General features: G+C 56.8%; 4 protein-coding genes across 4 annotated transcripts; 1 reads left to right on the forward strand and 3 right to left on the reverse strand.

Annotated features, from left to right (window-relative positions):
* Nucleotides 1-881: 881 nt before the first annotated feature.
* EAH_00004930 (hypothetical protein, conserved) lies at nt 882-6,083 on the reverse strand (the record flags this gene model as incomplete). The annotated part of the gene is made up of 1 exon (XM_013393050.1): nt 882-6,083. One exon carries the CDS (start codon nt 6,081-6,083, stop codon nt 882-884), a length of 5,202 nt encoding a protein of 1,733 aa, XP_013248504.1.
* A 3,499-nt stretch (nt 6,084-9,582) lies between these two features.
* EAH_00004940 (hypothetical protein, conserved) lies at nt 9,583-17,268 on the forward strand (the record flags this gene model as incomplete). Its single annotated transcript, XM_013393051.1, has 1 exon — nt 9,583-17,268. One exon carries the CDS (start codon nt 9,583-9,585, stop codon nt 17,266-17,268), a length of 7,686 nt encoding a protein of 2,561 aa, XP_013248505.1.
* Nucleotides 17,269-18,679: 1,411 nt separating this feature from the next.
* On the reverse strand, nt 18,680-21,893 carry EAH_00004950 (hypothetical protein, conserved; the record flags this gene model as incomplete). The annotated part of the gene is made up of 8 exons (XM_013393052.1): nt 18,680-18,790; nt 19,032-19,128; nt 19,339-19,438; nt 19,605-19,654; nt 19,932-20,048; nt 20,402-20,522; nt 20,725-20,812; nt 21,837-21,893. The coding sequence occupies 8 exons, from the start codon at nt 21,891-21,893 to the stop codon at nt 18,680-18,682; spliced, it is 741 nt and encodes a 246-aa protein (XP_013248506.1).
* Nucleotides 21,894-22,611: 718 nt separating this feature from the next.
* EAH_00004960 (ankyrin repeat-containing protein, conserved, putative) lies at nt 22,612-27,667 on the reverse strand (the record flags this gene model as incomplete). Its single annotated transcript, XM_013393053.1, has 5 exons — nt 22,612-24,052; nt 24,272-24,453; nt 24,723-24,992; nt 25,207-25,314; nt 25,571-27,667. The coding sequence occupies 5 exons, from the start codon at nt 27,665-27,667 to the stop codon at nt 22,612-22,614; spliced, it is 4,098 nt and encodes a 1,365-aa protein (XP_013248507.1).
* Nucleotides 27,668-27,877: the final 210 nt, after the last annotated feature.

Consider the following 27,877-nt stretch of genomic DNA (forward strand, 5'->3'; position numbering starts at 1 on the left):
TCTGCAGAGATCGGGCCTCTATCAGCTGCTGAGTTTTGCTTCTCTTTTTCTTGCTGCTTCCCTAGGGTTTAGGGTTTAGGGTTAAGCGGTTCGTCTAGAGAATCTAGGGTCTATCTATGGTCAAGGGATTCGGTAGGGTTTAGGGTTTAGGGTTTAGTAGGGTTTATAGGTAGTCTTCTTAATCGAAACACTCTGCTGCTGCTGGCCCCAAGCACTGTCCCCTCCCTCAAGAAAAGGAGACAGTTAAAAAGAAGCCTTTGTTTAAAGGCTCCAGTGCCGTGTGTAAGTCCTCCAAACGCGGCGCCTCGCAGCTAGCTGTAGCTAGCTACACGTGGCTCTGGCTAGCTACTGCAGCTACCATAGATAGCCAGCCACCAGTAGACGCCTCTAAAGCTTCAGCTGCAGCTGCAGCAGCAGCAGCAGCTGCTGCTGCTGCTGCAGCTGCAATAGCTGCAGGTTGCGGTGTCTGTGCTCCCTTATCTGTGCATAATCTACAGGAGGCGCCGTCGCTATACATCTATAAATGCAAATGAAAATAAACAAATAAAGAGATATCTACATAAATGCATTCACAGAAGAAGGCAGCTGCAAGTTTACGGGCCTTTGCCTCCTGTGGGCACAGCAGCAGCAGCGGTGCTGCTACAGCAGCTGCTGCAGCAGCTGCTGTTGCTGCTGTTGCTGCTGCTGCCCTTAGACATCTCAGCTGTACCACGCATGCATACTTAACTTGCTTTCCTTAATGGCTGCTTGGGGGCCCCTAGTACGGAGGAGCCTCAACAACAACCTGAATATATCTGTCTCTCTAGGCTGGCAGGGCCTTCGTTTATTTAATTTGTATTGATTTGCTCTTGTCTGTGCGCTGTGTGGGGGGTAATGTGTTACTAGGGTGGGGTTGCTGCTGCTGCTTCCTGCTGCGCCTGCAAGAGATCGGTGAGTTGCTGCAGGGTGTCATCGAGTCCCTTCGTGGTGTCTCCTTCTCCTTCATCTATACTCTCTTGGGGGCCCTTCCCTATCAGCTGCTGCGGCTGCAGCTGCTGCTGCAACAGCTCCTGCACCATTAGGCGCGCCCCCTCACACTCCTGCAGCAGCATGAAGCAAGGAGACACGCAAGCATCTGGAAGAGACAAAACCCCACACGGAGCTGCTGATGTTGAAAGCACCGTCCCGCTGCTGCTCCTCGTCTTTGCTGCCCCCAGCAGCAGCAACTCGGGGTCCTCCTCCTGCTCTTTAACATCCCCAGCTTCTGCTGCTGCTGCTGCTGCTGCTGCATCTTCAGGTAAAGCCGCTCCGTCACCGTTACTCGCTGCAGCCATCACCGTTGCTGCTGCGGCTGCATCTGACTGGGCTTGCTGCTGTTGCTGCTGCTGCTGCAACTGCTGCTGAGGCTGTGACAGTGCAGCAGGAAGAGGCAATGGCACTATTGCAGATGCTGCTGCGGCTGCTGCTGCTGCTGCTGCAGCAACATGTTGAGTATACCGAAACGAACAGAGAAAGTAGCAGCTACGGAGGCCTCCTGCAGATCGCAACAGAGCCCTCAGGACCCGCAGCAGGACGGAGCAGCAGTGCACATCAACCCCGCAGCCGCAAGTAGCTGTACGTACACCCCGTGCTGCTGCTGACTCCTGTACCCCTCCCCCAATACAACGGAAACGACCCGTCCCATTGCTGCAGCAGCCGCATGCACCGGGGGCAGCGGAAGCAGCCGCAGGGAATACCTGCTGCTGCTGCTGCAGCTGCTGTCCAGGCGGAAAATCGCTGCAGCAACGAACTGCAGCAGAACAAACATGAGATAAGTGCAGCAAGAAATACCCCTTAGGGGTAACGGCACTTGCTGAGTCGGTCTGCAGCACATGTACGGGCAGCTCGGCCTCAGCGTGGCTGTTGCTGCTGCTGCTGGTGTTGGTGCTGCTGTTGGAGCTGCCGGAATCTTCAGCAGCAGCAGCAGCACGCGGTGGGGTGTCACTGCAGGCTGCATGCGCGACAACAACACCCATTCTAAAGCCAGGACCTCCTAAGACAGGCTCTGTACATATTGCAAGCAGGCGGCAGCACGACGGGGCCACTGCCATCTCCTTGCTGCCTCCTGCTGTTGCTGCTGCTGCTGCTGTTGTTGCGGCCGCTGTTGCTGTTGCTGCGGCCCCTGTTTCTGTTGCTGTTGCTGCTGCTGCGCCTGTTGCTGCTCCTCCTGACGGTTCTGCATCTTCTACGGCATTTGCCTTCGTTGATGTTTCGCTAGCTCGCGTTGCCGCTGCAGCGGCCTGCCCAGCCGCTGCTGCTGCCTCAGCTGCTGCTGCTGTTGCTGTCGGGGCTGCTGCTGTAGCGTTCACTCCGCTGCCTTCCATTTCAGTTGTGCTACTACTATCTTGCGTCTGTTCTTGGTCCTGGTCCTGCTGTTGTTGTTGCTGCTGCTGCTGTTGCTGCTGCTGCTGCTGCTGCTGGACAGAGGAGCACGAACGGTAGAAGGCTTGGGCCTGTTTCCTCAAGATGAGGGGCTCTGTGTTGGGGGCAGGGAGGGCTCCGCCTTCATACAGCAGCAGCTTTGTAAGCACCCGCTCGCCGTTGCTGCAGTGCAGCACCAAGCTGCTGCTGCTGCGCTGCAGCTTCGACGACAGCTCCTCCGCGTCTTCCTCCCCGTCCGTCTCGGCTTCCTGCTGGCTTTCTTTCTGCGGCTGCTCCTGCTGCTGGTTTTGCTGCTGCTCTTGCTCCAGCTGCTGCACTTGCTGCTGCTGCTGCTGCTGTGTGGGAGGAGCCACGAACTGCAGCCTCTCCACCGCAGCCCCCAGCATGCAAAGGGCCCCACTGAGAGCTGCTGCACGTACGAAGGCCTGCGGCAGGTCCCCAGAGCCGTAAAGAGGGTACAGTAAGGGGGCCCCCTTACAGCCATACAAACCGCAGCCCGCAATAAACAGCTGCAGTCGGCTCTGCCCCTCTGAGACACTCCAACGACGAACATGTCCACCCTTGCACCTTGCTGTTCCTGCTGCAGCTCCTGCTGCTGCTCCTGCTGCTGCTGCTGCTGGGGGTGCGGCTGCCGCGGGCAGCAAGGGCTCTTCACAGAGACACACCCCATAAGTCAGCAGCCGCCGCAGGTGAGAGTTCAAGCCTTGCTGCTCGAGGTAGCAGTCCCAGCAATCTCCTTCGTCGCGGTTAGTTGCTGCTTTCGTTGCTGCTGTATCTGTCGTTGCAGCGGCATCTGCTGCTGTGCTTCGTGCCGCTGCAGCAGGGGCCCCCTGGGGCCTCCAGTTGGCTGCAGAAGCAAAAGGGGCGCTGACGGTGGTTGGAGGGGGGGCCCCCGCAGCAGCAACAAAGCGCATGAGAGCTCTCCTCTCAGCAAGAGACAGCGAAGCAAAATGAAATATATGGCTCTTGCTTAAAGGAGTCGGCTCCAGCACAATCTTTTCAATAAGCGGAGACACCCCTAAGGCATCTCGTGCAGCAGCGGGGGCCCCCTCTCCCCCTGAGGCCCGCCCTCGCGGGGGGGCCCCCTCGAAGGGGGCCCTCGAGCGCATGTCCGCAGCAGCAGCCTCAGCTGCAATGAATGCATTTAACCCAACAACCACTGAAGCAGCTGCAGCAGAGCGGTCACCGTCGTGTTGCTGCTCCTCCTGCTCTTGCTGCTGCTCGCGCCCTTGCTGCTGCTGCGAGCCAACCGGCGCTGCAACAGCTACCTCCGCGTCTTCTTGCTGCTGCTGCTGCTGCAGCTCTGCTGTCAGTACAGCTGCGTCGCAGGTCTTGAACTCCAAGTACCTCGCTGCCCCGCTCTCAAGCAGCACATCTATTATGTCGCTTGAGGTGTATATACACTTGGGCATAAGGTCTATAAGGAAGCGAGACCCCTCTGCCATCAATTCATGTTTCATCTGCAGCCGCTGTGCCTCCACACTTCCGGGAGGTTCCCCTGCTGCTGCTGCCGCGTCTGCTGCGGCTGCTGCTGCTGCTGCAGTTGCAGCTTGAGCTGCTGCAGTTGCCGCTTCCGCCGCTGCCACCTCGACCGCCTCCGCCAGGCCCACGTCTGCTGTTGCTGCTGCTGCTCCCGCTGCTGCTGCTGGTCCCGCTGCTGCTGCTGCTGCTTCCGCCGCAGCTGCTGCTCCCGCCGCTGCTGCTTCTTCTTCTGCTGCAGCAGATGCAGCACAAGGTGGCTCAGCAGGAGAAGCCAGTGGGGTGCTGCTGCGGTCTCCTCCAAGTTCAGCCAGCGGCATCTCCGCAGGTCTCCTGTGATGAAGCGCTGCAGTAAGAGGATCGTGATGGGAGCTGGAGGTTTGCTGCAGCAGCAACGGCTGCTGCGGCTGCTGTTGCTGCTGCTGCAAACTTTCGCTAGCAGGAGAGTCTCCACAGGGCCTCTGGAGCGAAGGCGCGGGGCTGCTGACGGGCCCCGCACCCCAATGCCCCCCAGCGGCACCAGCACCAGCAGCAGCAGCAGCAGCGCCAGCAGCAGCAGCAGGGGGCTGCAGCAGCGGCGGGGGTCTTGCAGCAGGTCTGTTGGTTCTCGAGGTTTGTAGAGTGTCTGTGGTGCTGCTGGTGGTTGCAGTGTAGCTTGTCTCTGCTGTGGCGTCTGTTGAAGCTGAATCTGTGCTGCTGGCATCTGTCTCTGTCTCTTCTTCAGTGTCTCCTCCCTCCTCCTCAAGTGTCTCCTCTCCCCCCACGGCCTCTGCTGGCTCCAGAAAGGGCCCAAAGCAGTACCACCGCCGTTCAAACCCGTCCCCGAAGGGGCCCCCCTCTCCCTTCCTATACAAATGGGGGGCCCCTGGGGCCCCTGGTGGGGCAGGGGGGCCTGGGGGCCCTGCAGGGCCCCCATCAGGACCCTCCCCCAAACCTGGGGGCCCCCCACCCGCCCCCTCAGAGGGACCAAGACCCCCGGGGCCCCCAGATGCAGCCCCCGCAACAGGGGGGCCCCCGCGGAGATTATCTGCTGCAGTGGAGGGGCCCCTGCGCCGCGTGGCCCTCAAAAGGCGGGCGAACCCCACACCAGCGTTCCCTAGGGAACCAGGTATGTCTTTCTGCTGCTGTTGCTGTTGCTGCTGCTGCTGTTGCTGCTGCTGCTCCTGCCCCAGCCGGGGGCTCCTTGGCTCCCCAGGAGAGCAGGGGGCCCCTTTGGGGCCCCCACTCGGAGCTTCCTCGTGCGCTACAACCTGCTCGCTCCCTGAGGCCCCCCTTGGGCTTTCAGAGGGGCCCCTATCTGCTGCAGTGTCGTGGCAGCAGCAAGGGCAGGGAGGCAAACCCTTCTTGAGCGACCGTCTCCTTTCCTCGTCATCAGGGCCCCACGGGGGGCCCCCAGGTGAGCCTGATGGGCCCCAGGGGGGCCCCCGCCCGGGCCCCCCCTCCGCCCACTGCAGCAGCTCCTCGAGGCGCATGCTACGGTGGGGGCCCCCATAAGTTAAAGACGGCTCACAGAGGAGACATAGGAGGCCCCTGCGGCTTAGGGCAGCGCAGATGAGAGTGCTGCAGAGGCTGGAGCCAAGCACTGCTACATCTACGCATACAGAACCCCCACCAGAGGGAGGGGGTACGCGGACATAAGGCCGCAGCTCGTGCTGCTGCTGCTGCTGCTGCTTCTGCTGCTGCTGCTGCAGTTCGTGCTGCTTCACCTCGTGCTGCTGCTCTGGCTGCTGCAGCTCTTCCTGCTGATCCTGATGCAGCTCTTGCTGCTGCTTCCGCAGCTCTTGCTGTTGCTGCTGCTGCAGCTCTTGCTGCTGCTGTTGCTGCTGTTGCTGCTGCTGCTGTTGCTGCAGCTGCTCCTGCTCTGGCTGCTGCTCTGCCAGCTCCTGCCCCCGCTGCTGCAGCAAGACATGCTGCTCACTGTGCGACGCCGGGTAATCCTGCGCCTTCTGCTCTTGATGCTGCTTCTGCTGCTCTTGATGCTGCTGCTGCTGCTGATGCTGCTGCTGCTGATGCTGCGGTTCTGACAAATGTCTGCTGTTGTTTGTAGCAGTGACGCCGCACGGTTCACCAGCATCTAGTTGCTTCATCTGTTGCTGTTGCTGCAGCTGCTGCTGCTTGTGGCGCCTTTGCTGCAGCTCATGTTGCTGCTGCTGCTGCTGTTGCTGCTGCAGCTCGTGCTGCTGCTCCTGGTGCTGCTGCGACATGGCCGCATGGAGCGTTGTTACGCCCCTGCTGCGGAAGCCTTCTTCAGCAGCAGTATTGACGCCTTGGAGACAAGCAGTAAGCTGAGGAGACACTCATGCTGCTGGGGTGTTGGTACTGAAGGAGGAAGCGAGAGCAGCAGCTGCTGGCTCGGGTGGCCTCCGCCGCTGCTGCTGAGAACGCTGCTGCTGCTGCTGCTGCTGCTGAACAAGTGGATCCGTGCTGCAAAGCGTGGAGAGAAGGCGAGCAAGCAAAAAGGCAGCAGATGTGCCGACTGGCGGCGGCGACACACCGACGTCTCCGCTGCTGCTGCTGGCAGCAGCAAACGAAACAAACGAAATTCTTTGCTGCTGCCTCTGTGCTTAACAGAGGGAGAAACAGCAACAAGACCAACAAGGCCGGCAGAGACGCCAGGGAGTCTTTGAACAATCGCCTAACACCGGGGCCTTCAGCTGCCCACTCAGCCCCTGCTGCTGCTGCTGCCACAGTTGCTGCTGCTGTTGCTGCTGCTGCTGCTGCTGCTGCTCCGGTGGGAGAGGCGGCAGCGCCCCTGGGCCCTTGTCTTGCCTCCTTCTTCTGCAAAATGGCTTTTTCTTACTTTCAGTAGGCAGGAGCTTTCAAAAGGACTCGACAGACAAACAGAACAACAGCTACTGCTGCTGCTGCGGATGCAAGGGCAGCAGCAGCAGCAGCAGTGGGGCCACTGCGGCATATTGGAGAGATTGCATGTATTTATTTCGTCGCTACTGAATCCTAATATTTTTTTTCGCACTTTTGTGTATTTATATCGATATTCCACCCATTATATTCTCAATATGTCCGTAGGCAGGCACGCAGCAGAGAGCAGCAGCAGCAGCACCACCACCACCAACACAGCTTGTTGACACAGTGGTTGTCCTGCTGTTCGTCGTTATTTTCTTTTGAACTCGTTGTATCATTTCGGCTTTTATATGGTTGTTGGATGTTCATAAGAAACTCCTTCAGGTGTACGTACACCGTAGGGTTTATCCTAAGACGTCGTAGAGTCTGTTAGGTTGCTTCCAGGGTGTTAGTGGGTAATTAATTACCTGAAAATATGTCTATTGATTGCGCCTTAGAAAAAAAAGGAAATATATATATATTATTCGAAGGCGCATTCATATAGTAAATAATATAGATATTATATGTATTATGTATTATATGTAATCCATGCATTGTATGCATATAGTGTATACATATGTTATTGTATATAATATGTTTTTAGAAAGAAGGCTCTCGAGTCTATGATCGATGAGCAGACGAAGTAGCATAAGCACAAGGCAAATGCTAAATATAAGGCGCCGTGCATGCAAGCAGGAGTACTAACACTCTCCTATAGCCTTCTTATAGACAGCAAAAGGGTATTTAACTCTGTTTGCATGCACAAGCGCCTTATAAAATGAGTTGCACTGAGCGGCGTCCCAACTCACCTCAGGCTGTCTCCTCTCTTCAGCTACGGGGCCTTCTGCTGCTATGCCCAGAGCGTATGGAGACAGGAAAGGAGACAATATGCAGCATTTTAATGACTTTCTTTCACTTTCATTCTCTTGAATCGATTGCAGCTTTAAAGAAAGAATGAAGAGCCCGGTTACACAAAGACAACAGCCGAAGGAGACATTCTGTCTCTGTACAGCTCAGGAAGTGATGTACTTCGTTAGGAGGTCCCACTTCCTGTGATGCCCTTCCCAAGTCCGCAGGGGGGGCGCGTCTCTAGCCAGATCTGTAGCTAGCTACACCTAGCCGCAGCTAGCTACCGCTAGCCAAGCTCGGTGTGGTGCCCTCCGACCAATGCACCTTTGAAGGGCGCGCTGAGATCACTCACATGCATGCAGTAAGACCTCAACCCCCAAAAGGAGCAGCCGCTGCTGCAGCTGCTGCAGTGCAACGAAAGGAGACACTTCCCACTGCGTGAGCATGAGAGGAGCTCAGCTTACACAGCAGACTCTCTTAAGGAGACAGAGTCTCCTCCTGAGACCGACGGAGATGCTGCACCTCAGCAGCAAGGCTCTGAAGCACGAGGCAGCCAGCCAACACAGCAGCAGCTGCAGCCCTACAAAAGGAGACAGTGGAAACAATTCTACGCATCTGGGTATCACTGACGCTGCGTACTCTGCATATCGCTGCGGCTGCTGCCCAAGGAAGACTTGCTAAAGCCATCTGCAGCTCTATGGGCAGCCTCTGTTTTCCTTAGCTGAGGAGGAGACAATTGCAGCTTGTCGCTTGTTGCGTGTGGAGTCTCGTCTCGTCTTTCGCGGTGTATCCTCACTGTCTCAATCTCTCCCTAGTGGAGTTAGGGGCACTCTGCGCCCACGGTGTCCGCTTGCAGCTGTTTGTCTGTCTGTGCTATCTGGTAGGGCTGCGCTACGGGTGAGTCCGTGCTGGGTGTTAGTTGTTGCTGCGGATTATAAACAAGCCTATCTGAAGGATCGCTCCAGAGAGAGAGCGCCTCTGACCTTCGTGTGGGGGGCCCCGCAAGGACTCCCTTCTAGTGGGGGGCCCCACAGGGCCCCATAGGGGCCCCCAAACGCTTTCCCTATTACAGGGGTGGCACCCACGGGGGCCCCTTGGAGAATCACCGGGCTCCCAGGGGTGCGTCCGCCGCCCCAAGACCTGAGCTGCTGCGGCCTGCGCAGTCTCCAGGCCAGGGTATGTAAAGGTGACACATGGAAAGAGAGAGGTAGAGTTAGCGAAACGGGAACGATCGATCCCAAGCTGGAGCTGGACGGGGTGGGATGGGGAAGATATGTGGGGCGGAGGCGGCTCGCACACGGTCTCTTCAGGCTTGGATATAGAGGAGGAGACAAACAGGGAGACATACAACTGCATCAGGGCTCCGTGGAGTGGCTTCAGATAGAAGACACACCGCAGCAGCAGTAGCAGCAGCAACGGCAGCAACTGCTGCTGCAGCCACAGCAAGTCTCACCGGCCTGGTAGCGCCGTAGTTGGCTGAACGCACCTTTGAAAATGCATGTAGGAACAGTGAAACGGCAGTATTCATTAACTGTAGAAGTTGAAGAAACAGAGCGAGGGCTTCTTCTTATGGCTCTTGCGGTGTCTGTACACCTCAGCCTCGCGGCCGCGACCAGCCAGGAGAGCAGCACACAACATAACACCCCCTCTGTCTCCTTCTGATCCTTTCTTTCCTCCTCTTGTTGTTTATTTTTTAAGAGTAAAGCAAAGCAACAACTTTTTTACGTCCTTTGCTTTGATGCCTGGGAGGCTGCGTGGAGCTGGGGACGGGAGGAGACGATCCCGGAAGGAGACGATCCCGGGATCGGTCGTGGCCGAAGGTCACTCCGGCGGGTGGCGTTCCCCTGTTGCATGTGTTTATTTATTTATTTGTTAGAAATAAGCATTTTTATCTATTTGCTCTTTGGTATTGTTTTCTTTGAATCCCCTTATAGCTTCAGGAATAACAGTAAGTAAACAAGCTGGCGATGGCCCCCTCAACAGCAGCAGCAGCAGCACGAGACCGCCTCTCCGATGTCTCCATTCGTGTCTCCGCAGCTGCAGCAGCAATCCCCAGAGCTTTCATCCACCTCAAGTCTCTCAGGGGGGCCTCAAAGAGCTTCACAAGAGAACGAGACAGGGCCCCCTTCTCCGACCCCACCTTCTTTAATTGGGCCCCCAGCGCTAGCCCTCCCGCTAACACCGCCAACATCGCCTGCTGCACGCACCCAAGACAATGAGAATCTTCAGCAGCAGCAGCAACAACAACAGCAGCAGCAGAAGCAGCAGCAGGAGGAACAGGGGTGCCAGCTGCCCCAAGGGGCAGCAGCCACCTTACTGCCACGCATAATCCACGAACTGCAGCAACCAAACCCTAGGCAGTGTGAACAGGTGCAGCAGCAGCAACAACAGCAGCGGCAAACATTTTTGGTATCGCTGCAACAGAACCAGCAGCAGCAGAAGGGACTCCAGCAAGAAAGCGAGTGCCAGGAGCGTCAGCAGCGGCAGCGGGACGAAACTATCTCCCAGCAGCAGCAGCAACAACAAAAGCAGAACGGAAGCAACTCTCAACAGCAGCAGCAAGACAGAACGGACTCTCCTCATCATCACCATCGTCAGCAGCAGCACCAGCAGGAGGACGGAACAGACTTGCAGCAGCAGGAGTGGGGCAGACAGCAGCAGCAAATTCAAGAGGGCCACAGCCCGAAAGAAGCTCTTCACCACCCGCAGCTGCACCAAGGGAACGGGCAGCTTGCACTGCCACCCCTTCGCAAGGAGCAGCAGCAGACGTCGTCAGAGCAGCAGCAAGAGACGCAGCAGCTGCATCAGCAGCACCGGCCAACAGAGCAGTCCCAGACGGAGGAGCACGCAACAGAGCGAAAGGAGCCGCTTCAGCCAGATGCAGATCTTCAACAAAACCATCTGAGCGAGAAGGGACAGGAGGAGGAGACACCAGCTCCACTCAGCCATTTCCGGCAGCAGCGGCAGCAGCAGCAACGTCCGCAGCAACACCAGCTGCATCAGCGTGAGCTGCAGCCACAGCATCTGCCGCAGCAGCAGCAGCAGCAACGGCAGCAGCAACGGCAGCAGGACCCAGATAAGCAGGGACACGAGGGCAGGAATATGCCTGTTGAAAGGCCAGGAGCTGCTGAGGAGACTCAGGAGACAGCACCTCGTTGGGGGTCTCCTTTGTCTCACTCCACCCTCAGCCGCGAGATATCTCTTTCTGAATCAGACTTCAGCGAATCGGAGACAACAGGATCCCCGATCCCACACCCAGAAGAGCTGCTGCAGCAGCAGCCTAGAGACACTCCCGCAGGAGGTCTCACTAGCACCACTGCAGTAACAGCAACAGCAACAGCAACAGTAACAGCAACAGCAAAAGCAGCGACAGCAACAGAAAAAGCAACAACAACAGACTCCACCCAAAGGTCTTCGGCCTCTGCAACCCAGGCTCCTCTTACCTCAAGCGCCTCCCGCCCGCAGCAGCTACTGCTTCAGCAGCAGCAGCAGCAGATTCACCAGCAGCAGCAGCAGCAGATTCACCAACAGCAGAATCCGATTCACCGCCAGCAGCAGCAGATTCAGCAACAGCAACGGGTTCAACTGCAGCAACAGCAGATTCAGCAGCAGCATATTCAACAGCAGCAGCAGCGGGTTCAGCTGCAGCAACAGCAGATTCAGCAGCAGCAGATTCAGCAGCAGCAGACGGTTCAACTGCAGCAGCAGCAGATTCAGCAGCAGCAGATTCAGCAGCAGCAGATTCAGCAGCAAGAGCGGATTCAACTGCAGCAGCAACAACAACAGCAGCTGGTGCTGCAGCACCAGCAGCAGCAGCTGAGGGACTGCATCTCTCTGACTGTGCCCTTGGCACGGATGGTAGAGCCTAGAGGGCCCGCTGAGCCATCTCATCTCCAGGGTGTTCTTTGGCGGCAGCAGCAGCAGCAACAGCCAAAGCAACAACAGCAACAACCGCAGCAGCTGCAGATCTTGGAGAGCGCAGCAGGCCGGGCGTTACACCGTGCTCTGGGTGCCCTCCCGTTTCGTGACGCACCAGGAACAGCAGCAGTAGCAGCTGCTGCTGCTACTGCTGCTGCTGCAGCGGGAGCAAGGGTACCTTCCCCCTTATCGCCGGCTGCTGCCCTGCGGTCCGCAGCAGCAGGGCAGCAGGAGGCATCTGGTTTAGAGTGGCAGCAGCCTCCAAACGCCAACAGAAGCCCGTGGGGTGAGGTGATGCGTTCTGCACCGGGGGAGGTGGGGAGGCCTGCAGCGCCCTTGAGAGACCTCTCAGCAGCAGCAGCAAGGCAAACAACAACAGCACAAGCTGCCGTCTCAAGACCTGCTGCTATACGGCCCTCAGCAGCTGGAGGAGTGCGGGCTGCTGCACCATCAGCAGACGCACACAATATTCCAACAGATCTTATACACACCGCTGTGGCTGCAGCAAAGTACAGGTCCCTGCTGCCAGCAGCGGCAGCAGCAGCAACAACAACAACAACAACAGCAACAGCAACGCGCCCAACATCTCCTGCAGGTTCTCGGCCAAAGAAAGTCCTAGCAAGGCCAATAGCAACAGCAGCACCAGCAACAACAGCCACAGCAGCAACAGCAACAGCAGCAACAGCAGCAGCAGCAACAGCAGCAGCAGCCGCACCACCAGAGAACGTAGCTACTTCGGCAGCAGCTCTCAAGGCAGTAACGAGGACTTTAGCAGCAGTGGCTACAGCGAAGGCAGCAGCAAGAACAGTAGCAAATGCAGCAGCCAGTGAGACGTGGTGGAGAGCTGACGCTCCAGTTACTCCTCCTGGGGAAACAGACAAAAAGACCGCTGGCGCTGCAGCAGGGAGCGCAAATACCTTTAAAAAGAAGCCCAGCGGCGTTGCAGCCGTAAGGAGTGCTGCTGCTACGTCTTCTGAATCTCAAGCTGCTGGAGCTGGTGCTGCTGCTGCTGCTGCTGAGTTGTTGCTGCGGAAGACGCAGAGGCGAACGGGGCCGGCAGGACAAAGCGCAATGCCCCCAGAGAAAAAGAGGAAGCCGCAGCAACTGCAGCAGCAAATGCAGCAGCAAATGCAGCAGCAAATGCAGCAGCCGCCTCAGCAGCAACTACAGCAGCAACTGCAGCAGCAACTGCAGCAGCCGCCTCAGCAGCAGCTGCAACCACACCTGCAGCACTTGCAGAAACAAGCCCAGAAGGCGGCTAGCCTGTCTGGGATCGGCAGGCCATCGATCCCAAAACTCAATCTCCGCAAAAAGACAGCGTCAATCACTGCTCTGAGCTCATCTAGGAGCAGCAGAAGCAGCGGCTATACTTGCAGCTGCAGCAGCAGCAGCAACGAAACGGAACTTTCTCGCAGCCACAGCAGCAACAGTAGTCGCAGCAGCAGCAGCCGCAGGAACAGCAAAAGCAGCAGCAGCCGAAGCAGCAGCAGCAGCCGAAGCAGCAGCAGCCGAAGCAGGAACAGTCGCAGCAGGAGCAGTCGCAGCAGCGGAGCAAGCAGCAGCAGCAGCACAAGCAGCAGCAGCAATAGCAGCAGCGTGAAGCGAAGAACAACGTCGTTCCCAGTAAAGCTATGTGGCAAACGCAGCGGTGCAGGGACTATCTCTTCCCTGCGCCGAAGAGTGTTCGGTAAGCTGCTGAAGAGACGTGCTTTGGCTGTCTCTTCGGCTGCGGCTCAGAAGGCACCCACCAGCAGCAAGAAGACTGCTGTCTCCGGTCCTGCTGCTGCGGCGTTTGCGGGCAGTAAAAGTACGGGCTGCAGCACCAACGGAGCAGCAACTGCTGCTGCAGCAAGCACCATCCCCCCCAGGGCAAGGGACCTTAAAGGGACACAAGAGGGACGCCTAGCACTCAGAAAAGAGAAGCAGCCCCACAGTGCCCTGGGCTCTGTTTTAGGGGGGGTTGAAGGCGCTGCTGTTCTTGCAGCAAGAAAACCCGTGCCGCTGCTGCAGCGAGTAGTTAGCGGAGGCCCTGCAGATCTCCGGGGGGCCTCTGCCAAAAACGGCCAGCAAACTACCAGCAGCAGCAGCAGCAGCAGCAGCAGCAGCAGCAGCAAGGCCCGTAGTTTGTGCGGTGTGGCAGCACGGGGCGCTCCCCCTACAGCAGCAGTTCCGGCTGCGACTGTCTCTGCGCCGGAGCCAAGGCCTCTGCTGCGAGGGAGCGCCAGGGCAAAGCCCAAGCCTCTGAGCCTGTTCAGTGTTTGTTCAGCGCAGCAGCAGCCTACGTATCCAGCATTATCTGGTAGTGCTGCAGCAAATATGCAAAGGGGGGAATCGAACCCGCGCGACGGCCAAGTGGAGACAACCGCAGAGGCTGAGACCCGCCCCAACGTGTCTCCGCAGCGAATGCAGGGAACAGCAACGCATGCAGCGCAGAGAGGAGGTACCGCAGGCTCAGCAGCCAGTGGGGCCGTCTTAGAGACTTCTGTTGCTGCTGCTGCCTCAAGACAGACTGCACACACACATGATGAACACGGAGGGCTTACTCGGTCCTCTGAGGAACCCTTTGGGGCTTTGGATGGCCAGCGCATGCAGCAAGGACGCCCTCAGAGAGCATTGCCTACTGTACAACTTCCCGCAGCAACAAAAGGAGGCAGACAACCAGACAGCAGCACCTGCACTTGCCTTCTCTCTACCTCGCCACGTGTTGATGAGGCACCGCCGGAGGGCAGGGCCCTACTGCAGCATCAGCAGCAGCAATCAGAGCTCGTGCAGCAGCGAGCAAAAGGTCCTGAGGCTGCTCCGACGCAGCAGACTGAGCAGCACCATTTGGGCGTGCAACAACAGCAACAGCTACTACACCAACAGCCACAGCAGCAACCGCTGCTGCTGCAGCTACCACACCAGCCCCCCTACCAGTCTCATCGGCTCCTACAACAGCAGAAATGCTTTATGCCTTCCCAGCAGCAGCAGCCTAGCCAGTGGCTGCAGGAACAGCAGATCCAGCTGCAGCCCCAGCAAAGGCCGCAGCAAACCCCGTTGCCGGAGCAGCAGGAGAGACGCGAACAGCAGGAGTACCATCCACAGGCTCTGCAGGACAGCGTGCAGCAGCTTCCTAGGCAGCATCTGCCGCTGCTGCAGCAACAGCATCTGCCGCTGCAGCAGCAAGGGCATCAAGGCGACTGTTTGCATCCAGGCTCTTGCTTCCTGGAGCTGTCAGCCCGATTTGCAGCTTCTTCTGTGTCCCCAGTGTCTCCACTGTCTGCGGTGTCTCCAGTGTCTCCGGATCCTTCCGTCTGGGCAGGGTCTCCAGCTGGAGGCAGGTGGTCTAGTGCGTGTGCAGGTGTCTTTGCAGCAGCACAAAGAGAAGACAGGCAAATACGGTCCTCCCCCTGTAGCTCCTGTGTCTCTCCTGTCTCCCCAGGGCCTCCTGCAGTGAGACCCGCTTGGCTGCAGCAGCAGCAAAGGTCTCCAAATGCTGCACATTTGGGCCCTCAAGCAGCGGGACAGGTAAACTTGGCTCCAGCCAGGGGCAGCGCAGCTACTGCAACGCAGCGCCTGGCAGCAGAGACGACTGCAGCAAGAGAAGCAGCACAAGAGGCTGGAGCCTCAATGCTGAGGACAAACCTGCATTCAAGGGAAAGGCTTTTTAGCTTACATAGCGCACGAGCCACACCCGAGCCGGTGCAGCAGCAGCAGCAACTGCAGCAGCAACAACAACAACTGCACCAACGGCGGCAGCAGCTGCAGCATTTGCAGCAGCAGCAGCAGCAGCAGCTAGCAAGGCAGCGCCAGTTTCGGAGAGTGCAGCACCTCTCTTCCCTTCACTGTCGCCTGCAGGAACTCCTAAGCCATGCTGCAGTCGTGCTGGAGAACCTGAGGGACGCCTGCAGCTGCAGTCTTGAAGCTCTAACCGCACTGGAAGAAGCCTCATGTTCCTGCGCCGTAGCCAGTGAGGCGCCACCCAAAGGAGATGAAGCAGCAGCAGCAGCAGCAGGGGACGGGGTATGCAACGGCTGCAGTTTACACTGGGGACTGCAGCAGCGGGACAGCGGAGCCGACTACAGCACATGCGCGAGAAGCGCCAGCCCCGTAGGCTTACCACAAACTGCGCATGCATGCGCTGATGCAAGCAACACTCTGCAGCAGCAGCAAGAGCAGCAACAACAGCAACAGCAGCAACACTCCCACCGCCACTACCAACAACAACAGGCCCTGCCTTGTCAGCCAATGATGCACCATCACCTTGTTGAGGGGCAGCTGGGAGACAGGCCAAATGCCCCTAAGCAGCATCAAGCATTCTTGCAGCAGCAGCTGCTGCCCTTGTTGCAGAGAGAGGGCCAGCTAGGAACGCCGCCTGCGGTGCAGCAAATGCAAGTGGAGCAGCAAGCGCTGCTGCAGCAGCACCTCCAGCATGCTACGCAGCAACAACAGCAGCAGCGGAAGCAGCAACACGAGGTACTGCAGGCCGTAGATAAGTCTGCGCCCCAGCAGCAACAGCTTCTGACACAGCAGACTCCGCAGGAAGGCCCCACGCAGCTTCCTGCTGCGCAGCAGCAGTACCTTGGGAGGGAGCAGAGCCTCTTGCGGCGACAGGAGATGCCTGTGCAGCAGCGGCAGGCGCAGCAGGGGAAGTTGCAGGAGCGCCTGCTGCAGCTGCAGCAGCTCAAGCAACAGCCCATGCACCGGCCAACTCCAAGCCAACAGCACTTTGGGGACCCCAAAGTGCTGCAGCAGCTAGTTGCGCAGTGCCCACTGGAGGTGCAGCACCAATTTACACCTGAAGAGCTGCAGCAGCAGCAGCAGCAGGGTACGCAGCAGCACAGGGCTGGGGCACAGCCAGTGTTGCGTGCCCCCCTGCAGTACACCACCGAGCAGCCGTGGCCGCAGCAGCAGCCACTGCAGCAACCACTGCAGCAGCTGCTGCAGCGGGACCCGAGCCCACACCAGCAAATGAAGTTGCTGCAGCTGCGAAGAGACTTTCAGCTTGCCGAGGCGATGCACCAAAAGACGCAACTGCAGCAGCAGCAAACAATGCTACCCCTGCAGCAGCAGCTGCTGCAGCCCGTTCTTACTTGCAGCGTTCCGCAGCCTTCACAGGGCCAACCGCAGCCCTGGTCGTTTGCGCAGCAGCAGGCGCAGCAGCAGGCGCAGCAGCAGGCGCAGCAGCAGGCGCAGCAGCAGGTGCAGCAACAGGTGCAGCAACAGATGCAGCAGCATGTGCAACAGCAGATGCTGCAGGAGGTGCAGCAGGAGGTGCCGCAGCGGGTACATGCACCTGCACAAGCCAAGGGCAACCTTATCGTGCAGCCTGCGGGGTTCCTTCGGGGACAGGGAGGCCGAGGTGCTGCTGCTCGTTGTCCTCATTTGCTGCTACACCCTGGGGAGGATGAAGGAACTGGAAAGAGAAGTGCTGCAAGCAGCCCGCGTATTGCTGCTGCTGCTGCAGACTCGCTCTGCAGGCCAAACACTCCACGGACAACAGCGGGGAGCAGCTGCAGCAGCCACAACAGCAGCAGCAGTAGCAGCAGCGGAAGCAGGACCGTCGATGAGGCCGTCTCTGTCCCCTTGAAGGTGAGCAGTCCCGCTGCAGAGAGACATGCTGCTGCAATTAGCAGCGCCCCATCTGTGCGGTTATGTGGCCTTCCCTCGCAGCCATGTGGAGAGGAGACACCTGGCAGCAGGAGACAGTGCAGTCTCGATGGCAAGTATCGTCTGCCGCTGAAGCCCAGGTGGTGGTATACCCCGTTGGGTCTTTCGTCAGCGGAGAGCTCCACGCAGTGAAGCTGCACGCTCGCTTAGACAAGTGAATTTTTTGTTTTGTCTTCATTTCTGTCTCTAAGTAGCCACCTCAAGGAGACAGTTGAGGAAAGGACAGGGATCAGGGAGTCTCCTGGACATCTTTTGGGGCCTAGGATTTAGGGCAAATAGCGGGATATGCGCCACGGAGACACCAAGACACCGCAGGGGGCTGATAGCGATGCTTTAGAGACACATTAGATAACAGGGTAGCGCAATATCCCCGCGTTGCACCCGCAACACAGAAGAAAAGGCAGGTCAGGAGACAGCAGCACTGAAGAGATGTCGTAGTGGACAAAGTGAAACAAATAAACAAGTGTCTCCTTTCTCCGGCTGTAGAGACAGGGACGGGGAGCCTCAAGGCCTCGTGAACAACAGAGAAACGGGAGACAGCATTGCACGCCGCTGCCTACAGCTGTTGAGTCCCCTCGAAATCGCAAATAGATGTATATATATATATACTATATACACATATATATATACATATATATACTCTATACATGTATATACATGTATGTATATACTATATAATACATATACATATATATACATATAAATTGTGAATAGATGCATATATATATATATATATATATATATATATATATTCATCTATGCATTGTGTATATGTCTAGTTATACATGCAATATCTATCTCTATATATATACATATATATATATATATATATATTTGTACGAGAGATATGATAATATATATTCTGTACTGTATGCAGCGCTTTGGGCAGTGCAGCTACGCCTTTGCGTGAAAGGGTCTCCCCTGTACGCTTCGTCGTAAACGTTAATTCATATACCCTAAGCCCCTAAGCCTAAGCCCTAAACCCTACTGTGGTGGTTGCTAGCATTGGTGAGTCGCAACAGCAGCAGCTGCAGCAGCAACTACTGCTGCTGAAGCGTCATGGGTTACAATCCGTTGCCTACCCTCTCTGCCCCTTCGGCCTTGCCGTGTACAGCAGCACTACCTAAAGGAAAGATTAAGCAACGGAGTTTAAGCACAAATAGCCCCCCACCCCTCTAGCAAGGAAGCCCCACAGTCTTAAGTGAGACGGGCCTCAAGAACAGATTGGCGCATACTGAAGAGGGGTGGCATCCTCTCCTGGAGTGCCTGTCTGTGCAGCTGGTGAGGCAGCTATAACAGAACTGCATTTAAAGGTCGTCGGCCTCCCTGCATGCACTGGTCAAATAGGGTGTCTCCGCATTCGTTTAAAAGCCCCTGTCTCTGTCTCTTGTGGAGACTATGCAGGAGACACTCTTTACTGCATGCACCTCTCAGAAAGGTTTTGCCACCTACAAACCCAACCCCCCGCTGCAGATGGCTTGCACAGCTGCCGCACACAAAGGCTGCAGCGCAGGTAAATCCGATGTCTAAAGAAAAACCGCTGCTATATCTTCGGCTCCTTTCTGCTCCTGAGGTACTCTGAGGACAGCTGCTCGCCCGCGAAGTCGTGCACCACCTTCTCGAACCAGTTATAGCGCTGCTTGTCCCTCACCTCCTTCAGCAACAACAGCAACAGCAGCAGCAACAGCAGCAGCAGCAGCAACACTCCACCACGCTATACTGGACTAGGACTGGACGCCTTCGATCGGCTGGCGGCAGACGCACGCTGTTGGGGTGCTGCGTGGGTGAAGCGGTGACTCTAAGAAATAGCTGCAACCCTAAACCCTAAACCCTCAATTATACACCAATTGCAAACCCTAAGCCCCAACCAACAAACCCCTAAACCCATGGCTCACCTTGCGATACTCCGCCACCAGGTCATCCATTTTCTTCATCGCTTCCTTCACTTGTTGCTGCCTGTGACAGTCACCAAACATCTCTACAGCTGAAACCCTAGGCCCTAAACCCTAAACCCTAAGCAAAAGCCCAAACCCTAAGACGGCACTTGAACGCCTAAAGGCAAATTGGAAGAGCCCTCAAGGTCCGCTCCCTTCGAGTGTCCATACACCGCGCGTGTTGTTGTCTAACATATGCTGCCTCTGTCCCTGTCTAGCAAAGTGTGTGTCCTTCTCTGTTGCATTTGTTTAAGCGTTTTTGCCTCACCTGAACTCCCGAATATACCATCTCTTGGGCCCCAACGGCTCTCTGTCTCGAATGTGCATCTTCTCCTTGTAGAAGTTCTTCACCCACACCCACTCGAGGCCTAAACACAAACCCTCAACAAACCCTAAACCCTTATCAATGGACATAAATGCTGTCTGCTCAAGCGACCACACAAGCCTGCCACCTCCCAAAACCCTCCCCCGCAGGTAGGGTTTGGAATTTAGGGCTAGAGAGATTAGGGTTTAGGGTTGGAGCCGCTGCCCTACCGTTGAGGCGGTACTGCCGCTCCACGTCAGCTTTGTATCGACCGGAGAGTCTGCATTAGCGACCGCACACAAAACCCTAAACCCTAAACCCTCCACCCTAAAACCAAAACCCTAAACCTTAAATCCTCCCCATGAGAACAAACCCCTAAACCCTAAGTCTTCCCCCTGAAGCGAAGGCCCTAAGCCCTAATCCCTACTCCTAAAACAAAAGCCTTAAGCCCTAACCCATAACCCCTACAACCCCAGCCATAAACCCTAGGCCCTAAACCCTAAAACCACAGTCCTAGACCCTAAACCCTTGGCTCTTCGTGCTGGAGAGTGCTGTACCGAGGGGGATGCCACTCTCCAAGTTCGTCTTTATACGGCATAAGGTCTTTGGGGATATGATAGCGCCGTCGGCTTCCCCTCACAAAGCAGCTGTATGGGTTCCAGTCCGCCCAGTTCCTGCAGTCCATAAACCCTAAACCCCAAACAGTAAACCCTAAACCCTAAGCCGTAAATTCTAAACCCAGACTCGCAGCGGAGACAAATAGCAAAGGGTAGAGAGAGCAGAAAGGGCTTAAAGCTACTGTCGTTTAGGGTTTTAGGGTTTAGGGTTTAGCATCGAAGTTCATGCTTTCTGGGCGGTACAAGAAACGGGTGGGGAGGTATAAACGGAGAAAGACTGGTAACATACGCCTCTGCTCCTAGCACAAACCCTGCACCTGGCTAAACCCCAAAGTAAACCCTAAACCCTAAACCGTAAACAGTCTGTATAGAGCTTATCCCCTATCCTTCTGTGTGTTGGGGAAGGTCACCTGGAGGGCCAGTTGTCGAGTACGTATCTCTTAGCCTTGGTAAGCTTGACGTACGGATTAAATGTGGGACGGAGGCGCACTCCATCAATCATATTCTCAGCATATTCTATTCGCGGGGTCCCTGCATGCAGCCCCAAAGCAACACGAACAGAATGCAGGTACAACCACCGCAGCTGTCGCCACTGCCCACGGCCCTAATGAACTCGACAGTAGACCCCACACTGTGCGTGTAAAGGAAATACAAGCAGCAGCATCAGCGACAGAAGCAACGGCAGCAACAACAGCAGCAGCAAGAACAGTGCGCAAGAAGATATGGTGTGGACCTTTGCACTCAGCCATGTAACGAGGCTCCTTTCTAGCCTGAAGAAGTTCCTCCCGTGGCTCCCACGGGACAGCCCGCGCCTCCCGACTCTGCACACAACCCACTAAACCCTAAACCCCCAATCCCTAAACCCTCAAAACCTAAGTATGCCCTTGGGTCCTAAACCCTACGCAGAGAGTAGCAGGGCACACAAGACCGGATTATCGGCTCGCAGCCCTTGCCCCTTCATCAATAAAGCGGAGAAAATAATAAGAGGGATGTTGGCTTACAATCACCAAGCTTGAGAACCAACGAAGGCCAAGGGGCCTTAAACTGCCTGTGGCAGCAGCAGCCGGGGCCCCCCCCATTGGGGTGTACGCGGGCCCTCTTGGGCCTTAAGGCTGCGATCTGTCTGCAGTGTAGTTAGAGACCCTCAAGTAGAATATGTTGTCTACAAAAACCCTAGACCCCAGCCACACAGGAGCAGTAGAGGCCTGCACGCCTCCTCTCCTCTCACGCTAGTAAACCCCTGAAGCCCAGACGCAGGCAAAAACTATAAAAAGAGGTTGCTGCCTCCACCATTGCGTGTCATACGCAGATATTAGAAGCTATAGTATCTGCTGCTTTAGGCATCTGAGAGGGGCCCCCGCCACCGACGCACTCGGGGGCCCCCCCCCGAGGTCCCGTACCCTCATAGAGCCTGCAGCCAAATCCTTAAGTGTACAGGGAGTTACGATACATATATGTATTATAAATATATATATATATATTCCATTGAAACTACAGTGTTACAGCATCTTTTTCGGGTTTTATGCGAAGGTTTCCCCCGGAGGGTTGGGCAAACATCCCACGCAAAAGCCGCTGAAGACTGAGCTTCAGTTTGTTGGTGGCAGTAGCCTCTTTGTCTGTAGTGTGTTTGGTGTCATTTGCAGTATATTTGATGTGTACAGTTGCTTTCATCTAATGGAACTCTTATCCCCTAAATACAATTGCAGATGCAAGGCCTCCCACAGTACTACCACACAAACTAGGACAAACAGGCAGTCATAATGGGGCTTTGCGGGCCCCACAGCTCATGTAGGTCGGTGAAACTGCTGTGCTGCATGCGCATGCAGCAGAAGGAGTCCACCTTACTGAACTCCCCTTTGCACGCAGCGGGCACTCAAATGCCTTGGGCTCGCTCGGCTGCATTGGCTGAACTGCACAGCAGGTAATGTCTTTTACTTTCCTGTATTAAGCACCGAGGGGGCCCTCCAGACTGTGCGGTGTGCACAGATACCAGCTCCCAAGGCTCATCTTAACTAATTGTATGCCTTCACCCCGCACCCCTCAACTTCGCTTCTCCTCCGGTCTCAGTATAAAGGATAGGCGGGGTTTCTATGAAGAGGCAGCAAGTGCAGACAGGGAACGGGCAAAGCTCATTATAAGAGGTTATGACTCCTTGCCTAGAGGGGTAGTCAGCTGACTCCTGGTGTCTTCGTGTTGCCCTCTATGATGTGGGCGTGGAGTCCTCTACACACACTATTTTGGGAGCTGCAGCATCCCAACCCCTGCGCAGTTCGCTCGCCTTGAGAAAGAGGCTACAGGGGGATGCAAGGGAACAGATTGCTGTCTGCCCCGCAGAGACAGGCCAGACAACAAGCACACAATCAGTCTCTTTGGTCTGAAGTATCTGTGTTTATATTCAGCTATGGCAGTATTATAGCTGTGCTGATATCCACTTATATACCAGTATCATACTCAGTACATCTATACACACTATTAGATCTACGTTTATATGTTCCGCATCTGTGCATATACCTGTTAATACACTTGTTTGTAACTACTACTGGGATAACTGAATATAAGCACTAGAGGAAGACTGCCCGCGGGATATAATGCCTAGAACACCCCTGCGGGGCCTGGGGGCTCAGCCATTAACAGTTGCCTCCATAATAGGGGCCCCTCTAGTGGCCCTGGCAGTGGCCCGTGCGACTTCGTCACGGAAAAGCCAGGGAGCGGCGGTCACCAGCTTCTGATGTTCAATGGCTTTGCTCTGATCAGGCCTTGGGGTTGAGTCCCCACCGTGCGCCCCCTCTGTGCCATTGGGCTGAGGGGGCCTTAGGAGGTCCCTCAAGACATAGATTTGGTGCAGCACAAAGTGCCATCGCTCTGCCAGCTGCGTCTTCTCTTTAGGGGTTAAAGGCGCCAGGCGCAGGTCCCCTAGCTTTAAAAGTCGGTTCCGCCTAGTCTCAAAGCCTTCCCAAGAATGCAGCAGGAGGTCTGCAGCTGTGAAGCCTCTGCGAGTGCGTCGGGTGTACGTACAGGGGTCGCAGTGGGGCACGAGAGATAACAGCATCTTCTGGGCTCTTTGCACCCTCTGCATCAACTCCCCCGGGAACACAAGCAGGTCGCTGTCGTCTGGGGTGGAAGACGGAATGCGGAGATCCATTTGGAAATCTTGTGAATTCGAGTTGAAGCCCCCTCGAGTGTAAGTCCCCCTGGCAACTGTCTCCGCCGAGAGGCCTTCGAGGGTGACAGCAGCGGGGTCTCCTTCCCATGCAAGGCCCCTAAACAAAGGTTTTGTCTGGCGCAGCACGCCTGCGGCCACTGCATGCAGCACTGTCAAGCCTTCCGCCCTCGTCACCACTGTGGGGTCAGCTCCCCTCTGCAGCAGCAACGAAATGACATCTTCTTGCAGCCAATAAGCAGCCAGTAGTAAAGCTGTCTCCCCCGAGGAAGTCGGGGTATTGATATCGGCCCCACGATCCAGCAGCAACTTCACAGTATCCAAAGCCCCTGCGACACAGGCCAAGTGAAGCGGCGTGGCGCCTTCAATATTCGGGGCCTCGACGTCTGCCCCAGCAGCCACTAGCTGCCGACAGAGTCGTGTCTTGCCCTTGCTGGCAGCAAAATGTAGTGCCTGGCTCCTCCCAAGGAGCCGGTGGGCTGCGGCAAACAGCAGCCGTCTCCTGCTGGCCCCTAACGTTGGCCCTCCGGGCTTCGCCTTGTGGATAGCTTGGTCCTGAGCTTGGCCTGTCTCTCCCGCAGGCCCTGAAGAAGGGGCCTTGGAAGAGGGAGAGGGAGATGCAGACTGTTTCCTCTCAAGAAGCCTGTGGCGATGTACCACTGCTGCTGTGGCGTCCAAAGAGTCGCAGTGCTGCAGCATCAGCCGTAATATTGCCAACCGTGCAGATTCTGTCTCCGTCTCTGCCTCTTCTAGCGCGGGTGCTGACTCCGAAGTAAAAACACCAGAAGAATTCCCCTTCTTCCCCGGAGCCAGAGGGCTTCCGTGGGAGGCGCACATCACTAGAAGGGGTGTCATTCCTAATGGAGACTGAGCGAAAAGGTCGTATCCCATCTTCAACAAGCTGTACACACACCGCAATAGACAATAGCAGACTGCCATCACAAGGTAAGGCCCAGCCAGCTGTAGCAGTAATGCAGTGGCAGCACCAGCCGCAGCAACGGCAGCCTGGCCTCCCCTATACAGACAAGAGCAGCATGTGCAGACAGCGTAACATCAGCAGCAGCTGCTGCTGCTGGCGCTCTAGCAAAGAGCGACGTCGTGGCAGCATGCATTGGCTTACGCGCGGACAATAGCTTCGTGGGCGTAGAGACACGCGAGGCCCAGAAGGCTGAGGCCTGTGGGGAGATGCTGGGTGTCCTTCATGGCCCTGAACAGTTCCAGTGCAAGCGGGAAGTGCAAGCCGCGACGGACAAGGCCCGCAGCTATCGACATGGGGTCTTGCACAAACAGATTCCGGATATGCTGCAGCAGCACACACGCAAGAGCGGCAGAATCCAACAGCACCTGCAGCAGCAGCGACAGGCGTCTCCTCTGGTGCCCAGGGATGGCAGCTGGGTATGCAAGCGGCTCTTCGCAAGCCCCGAAAGGGGACCAGCAGCCGCTTCACAATTTCTCAGCGAAAGGAAGGGAGCTGCACTTCGCCTGGCAGCAAACCAGCGACTGCTGCAGCTGCAGCAGCAGCTGGAGGGAATGGCTGACCCGCTGCAGGGGAAAGGGTGAAGAGGCGTTACCTCAGTGCTGGCAGCGCTGGAGTCCGTTGCCCCCCGATAAAGGGCAGCGATGACCTCGTCCGTGCGGACAACAGGGGCGTAAGTGAGAGGAGGCGTGGAGACACCAAGAAGGGCAGCAAACCGACGGAGACGCAGACCCACAGCTACAGACAGGGTCGCCTCCCTCCCCATGCAAGCCACGCAGTTCCACAAGGCGCAAAACAAAGGCTCTAAAATCTTCTCAGGAGGAACAGAGGGACCTCGACGGCACTGCTTCTCTAGCTGCATCGCCTGTAGAGACAGATAACAGCAGCACCAGCAGCAGAAGCCAAGGCCGTCAGCTCTACCGCTCCTCTGAGCGCAAAGAAAGGAAGTTTCCTGCCCCCAAAGAGCAAATCCGGTAGAACGCTTGTAACAGGCAAGAGACACAGAGCAAAACGCCAAATAAACGCTTGCCGCAGCCTTGAGTCCTCCTTGCTGCTGTCGCTGCTGTAAAGAGACATACTCTGTACGTCAGCTCTGCGAGCTTCAAATAGAGATGTACTTTGACCATTGAGGTGGCTGGCAAGACCGTCTCCGCAGCCATACCCGCCCGCCTAAGGATGATGAGGGCCTGCAAAGGCCACAGAACGGAAGGAGACAGAGAGACGAGAAGGCCACATCTAGCAACAAGGAGGTCCCCGGAGCTGCATGTGCAGATGTCTCCCTACTGGAGACTGAGGTCACAACCAAAATGTTGCTGCATGCTTAGCTAGCCAAGTAGGGAACGGCCTGTTGCTGTGGTGGAGAGACACCGCTCCACAGTCTCAGGCCCCAACCCTGCAGTCCCAGGAGACGAGGGACAGGAGACAGGAACCAGGGAGGCGCACCCGCGGGAGGTCCTTGCCGCCTTGTTCTGCCAGAAGGCCTGCAAGAATAGTGTGCGCGTTGAAGAGGACGGAGTGTTGGGGGTGTAGTTTGCTGCCGTAGAAATCCACGAGGTCGCTGTAGCAGCGCGCGGCGAGTTGTTTGGCACCCTGGACGAGATACGCATCAGCCTTTTCCTGTCTCTGCTTGAGGTCTAATTCCATGTCTCCACAAGCCTTGGAGGCTTGTAGCCCTGTCAGCCCGCAGCAGTTGCACAGCCACGGTTCGTCAACTGCCTCTGCATCTGCCCCGTGCTGCCCCGCGTGAGAGCTCTTCTCTCTGGGCTGGGGCTTAGGCTTTGGGGACTTCGTTGAGGCTTTCGCCTGCGTGGGGCTTTCTTTAGATGTCTCCTTATCGGGGGCGTTGACTGCGCTGGGGGCCCGGGCTGGCAGGAGGCCCACCTCGCCGTAGGCTTTGAGGCGGGCGAGCAACTGGCGGTCCTTGGCCGGGCAGAGGAAACCCCGGATGCACTTGAAGCAGCGGATCCCCCTCAGGAGACGCCCCCCCTCGTCGTTTTCCCTGCAGCGGACGCAGCCGCAGCCGAATACTCGGGGGAGGGCCTCCACAGCTTTGCGGTCCTTTTGTGCCTTGAACAGATCCTCTTCTGCAGAAATGCAGATGTAGCCCCCCGCAGGAATCTGCGTCAGCGCCCTCACAGCCAGCTGGCCATCCTCGTCCAGAGTCACCGTCGCTGTGGGCACGCAGCTGTGGTGCAGCAGCGCAGCAGCAGGGGCAAAGACATGCCCGAGAGTGCAGTCGGGATCCCTTCGCTGCACTGCTGCTGCTGCAGAGCTGGCGGTGACGTATTGGGAGTACTGCAAAACAACCAGAGCCACGTGCAACAACTCCTTCTCCGTGAGGTGCAGCAGCATGTTGGGGGGAACGTTTTGCTGCAGGCGGCGTATCAGCAGTTGGAGCTTCGCCAGAAGTTCCGGTTGGCCCTTGCGAACTTCGGCTTCAAAAGAGTATAAGCTGAAGAGCTGGGCGCCGATGTCGCCTTCGAGCGTCTCCTCCCCTTGACCACTGCTGTCCCGCGGCACCTGCATCTGCCTCTGCAGAGACGCCTTTACCAAGACCCGAAAGAGATGCAACACATAGCTCACCGCCATGCCGGACTCCTTGGCGGTTGCGAATATCAAAGGCATGCAGGTGCACTCGACAGCGTGCAGGCGGGCGTTCTTCATGAGGCACTGCCAGGAACAGAAAACAAATGGGCACGTGTTAGGAGATACGGGGCAAGAGAAAGCATGGCTCGGGTCCCCTCGCTCCTGCAGGCAGTGAAAACAAGAGCTGAACACCTGCCCGCTCTCCAGCACAAGAGGAGTGCATACAAACGGCTTCTCCTTAAAGATCATATCACCTGGGCCAAGACTCCTGTTTGCAAAGGCAGCCATGTGGCTTCCTTGCTTCACGATTGTTACTGGCGCATCCTGAGGCTGCAACACAGATTCCAAGGGGCCTCCAGGGTCCCCGGTTCCTGCAGGGGCTTCTCCCTCTGACGACTGAAGCGCCCTAACCTTAAACTCTAAAGGCAGCTCGCAGCACTGCATCAGAAAGGCCTCCTCATACTGCGCTAACAGACGCAGAAGGCGGCGGTTTCCAGGGCAGTTGTGGATAGCGCCCCAGATAGCGGCGAGGGCCCCCATTTGGTTCTGTTGGTGGCCCAAGGCCTCCGCGAGCAGCACGAATCCATCAGCGCTGTGGGGGTTCCTATCGAGGAAGTAGCAGATGGACCCTTGTGCCTCTTTCAGCCTGCCTCCCCCCAGCAGCTCGGGCAGCATCTGCTGCAGGGTGAGGATCTCGTCGGTCTCCCTTCGCTCCCTCAGGCCCCGCTGCTCCTCCTCTTTCTGCTTATCTTCTTCCTCTTGCGCTTCATCTTTCACCATATACTGCTCTTGGATCTTCAGAGCGGCCTCATAGGCGGTCAAGGGCCCCTCATGGGACCCCGCCAAGGCCTCCCGTGCGGCGAAGCGCTCCTCCCCAGCATCGTTAAGGGTGTATATGCCGTTGACCAGGCCTATCCTGAGCCCTCTGTAGCGCTTTGAATCAACGGAAAACATTATGGGGCCAACCCTTAGCTCTGATACGGCGCAACCGCACCTCAGCTACAGCTGGCTGGCAAGAGACAACGGGCAGGTTCAAGAATGCGCCTTTTGCAGTGATCAGGGCTGCCGTGTGTGCGCTTAAGGTACAAAACGGCGATAGTTGCCAAAAAACACACGGACCTGCTAAATGAGCCTCCATATGGCTAGACACGCTAATGTCATCCA

The sequence above is a fragment of the Eimeria acervulina genome, genomic scaffold (assembly GCF_000499425.1).
Source record: "Eimeria acervulina Houghton genomic scaffold, Eah_scaff19, whole genome shotgun sequence".
Lineage (NCBI taxonomy): Eukaryota > Apicomplexa > Conoidasida > Eucoccidiorida > Eimeriidae > Eimeria > Eimeria acervulina.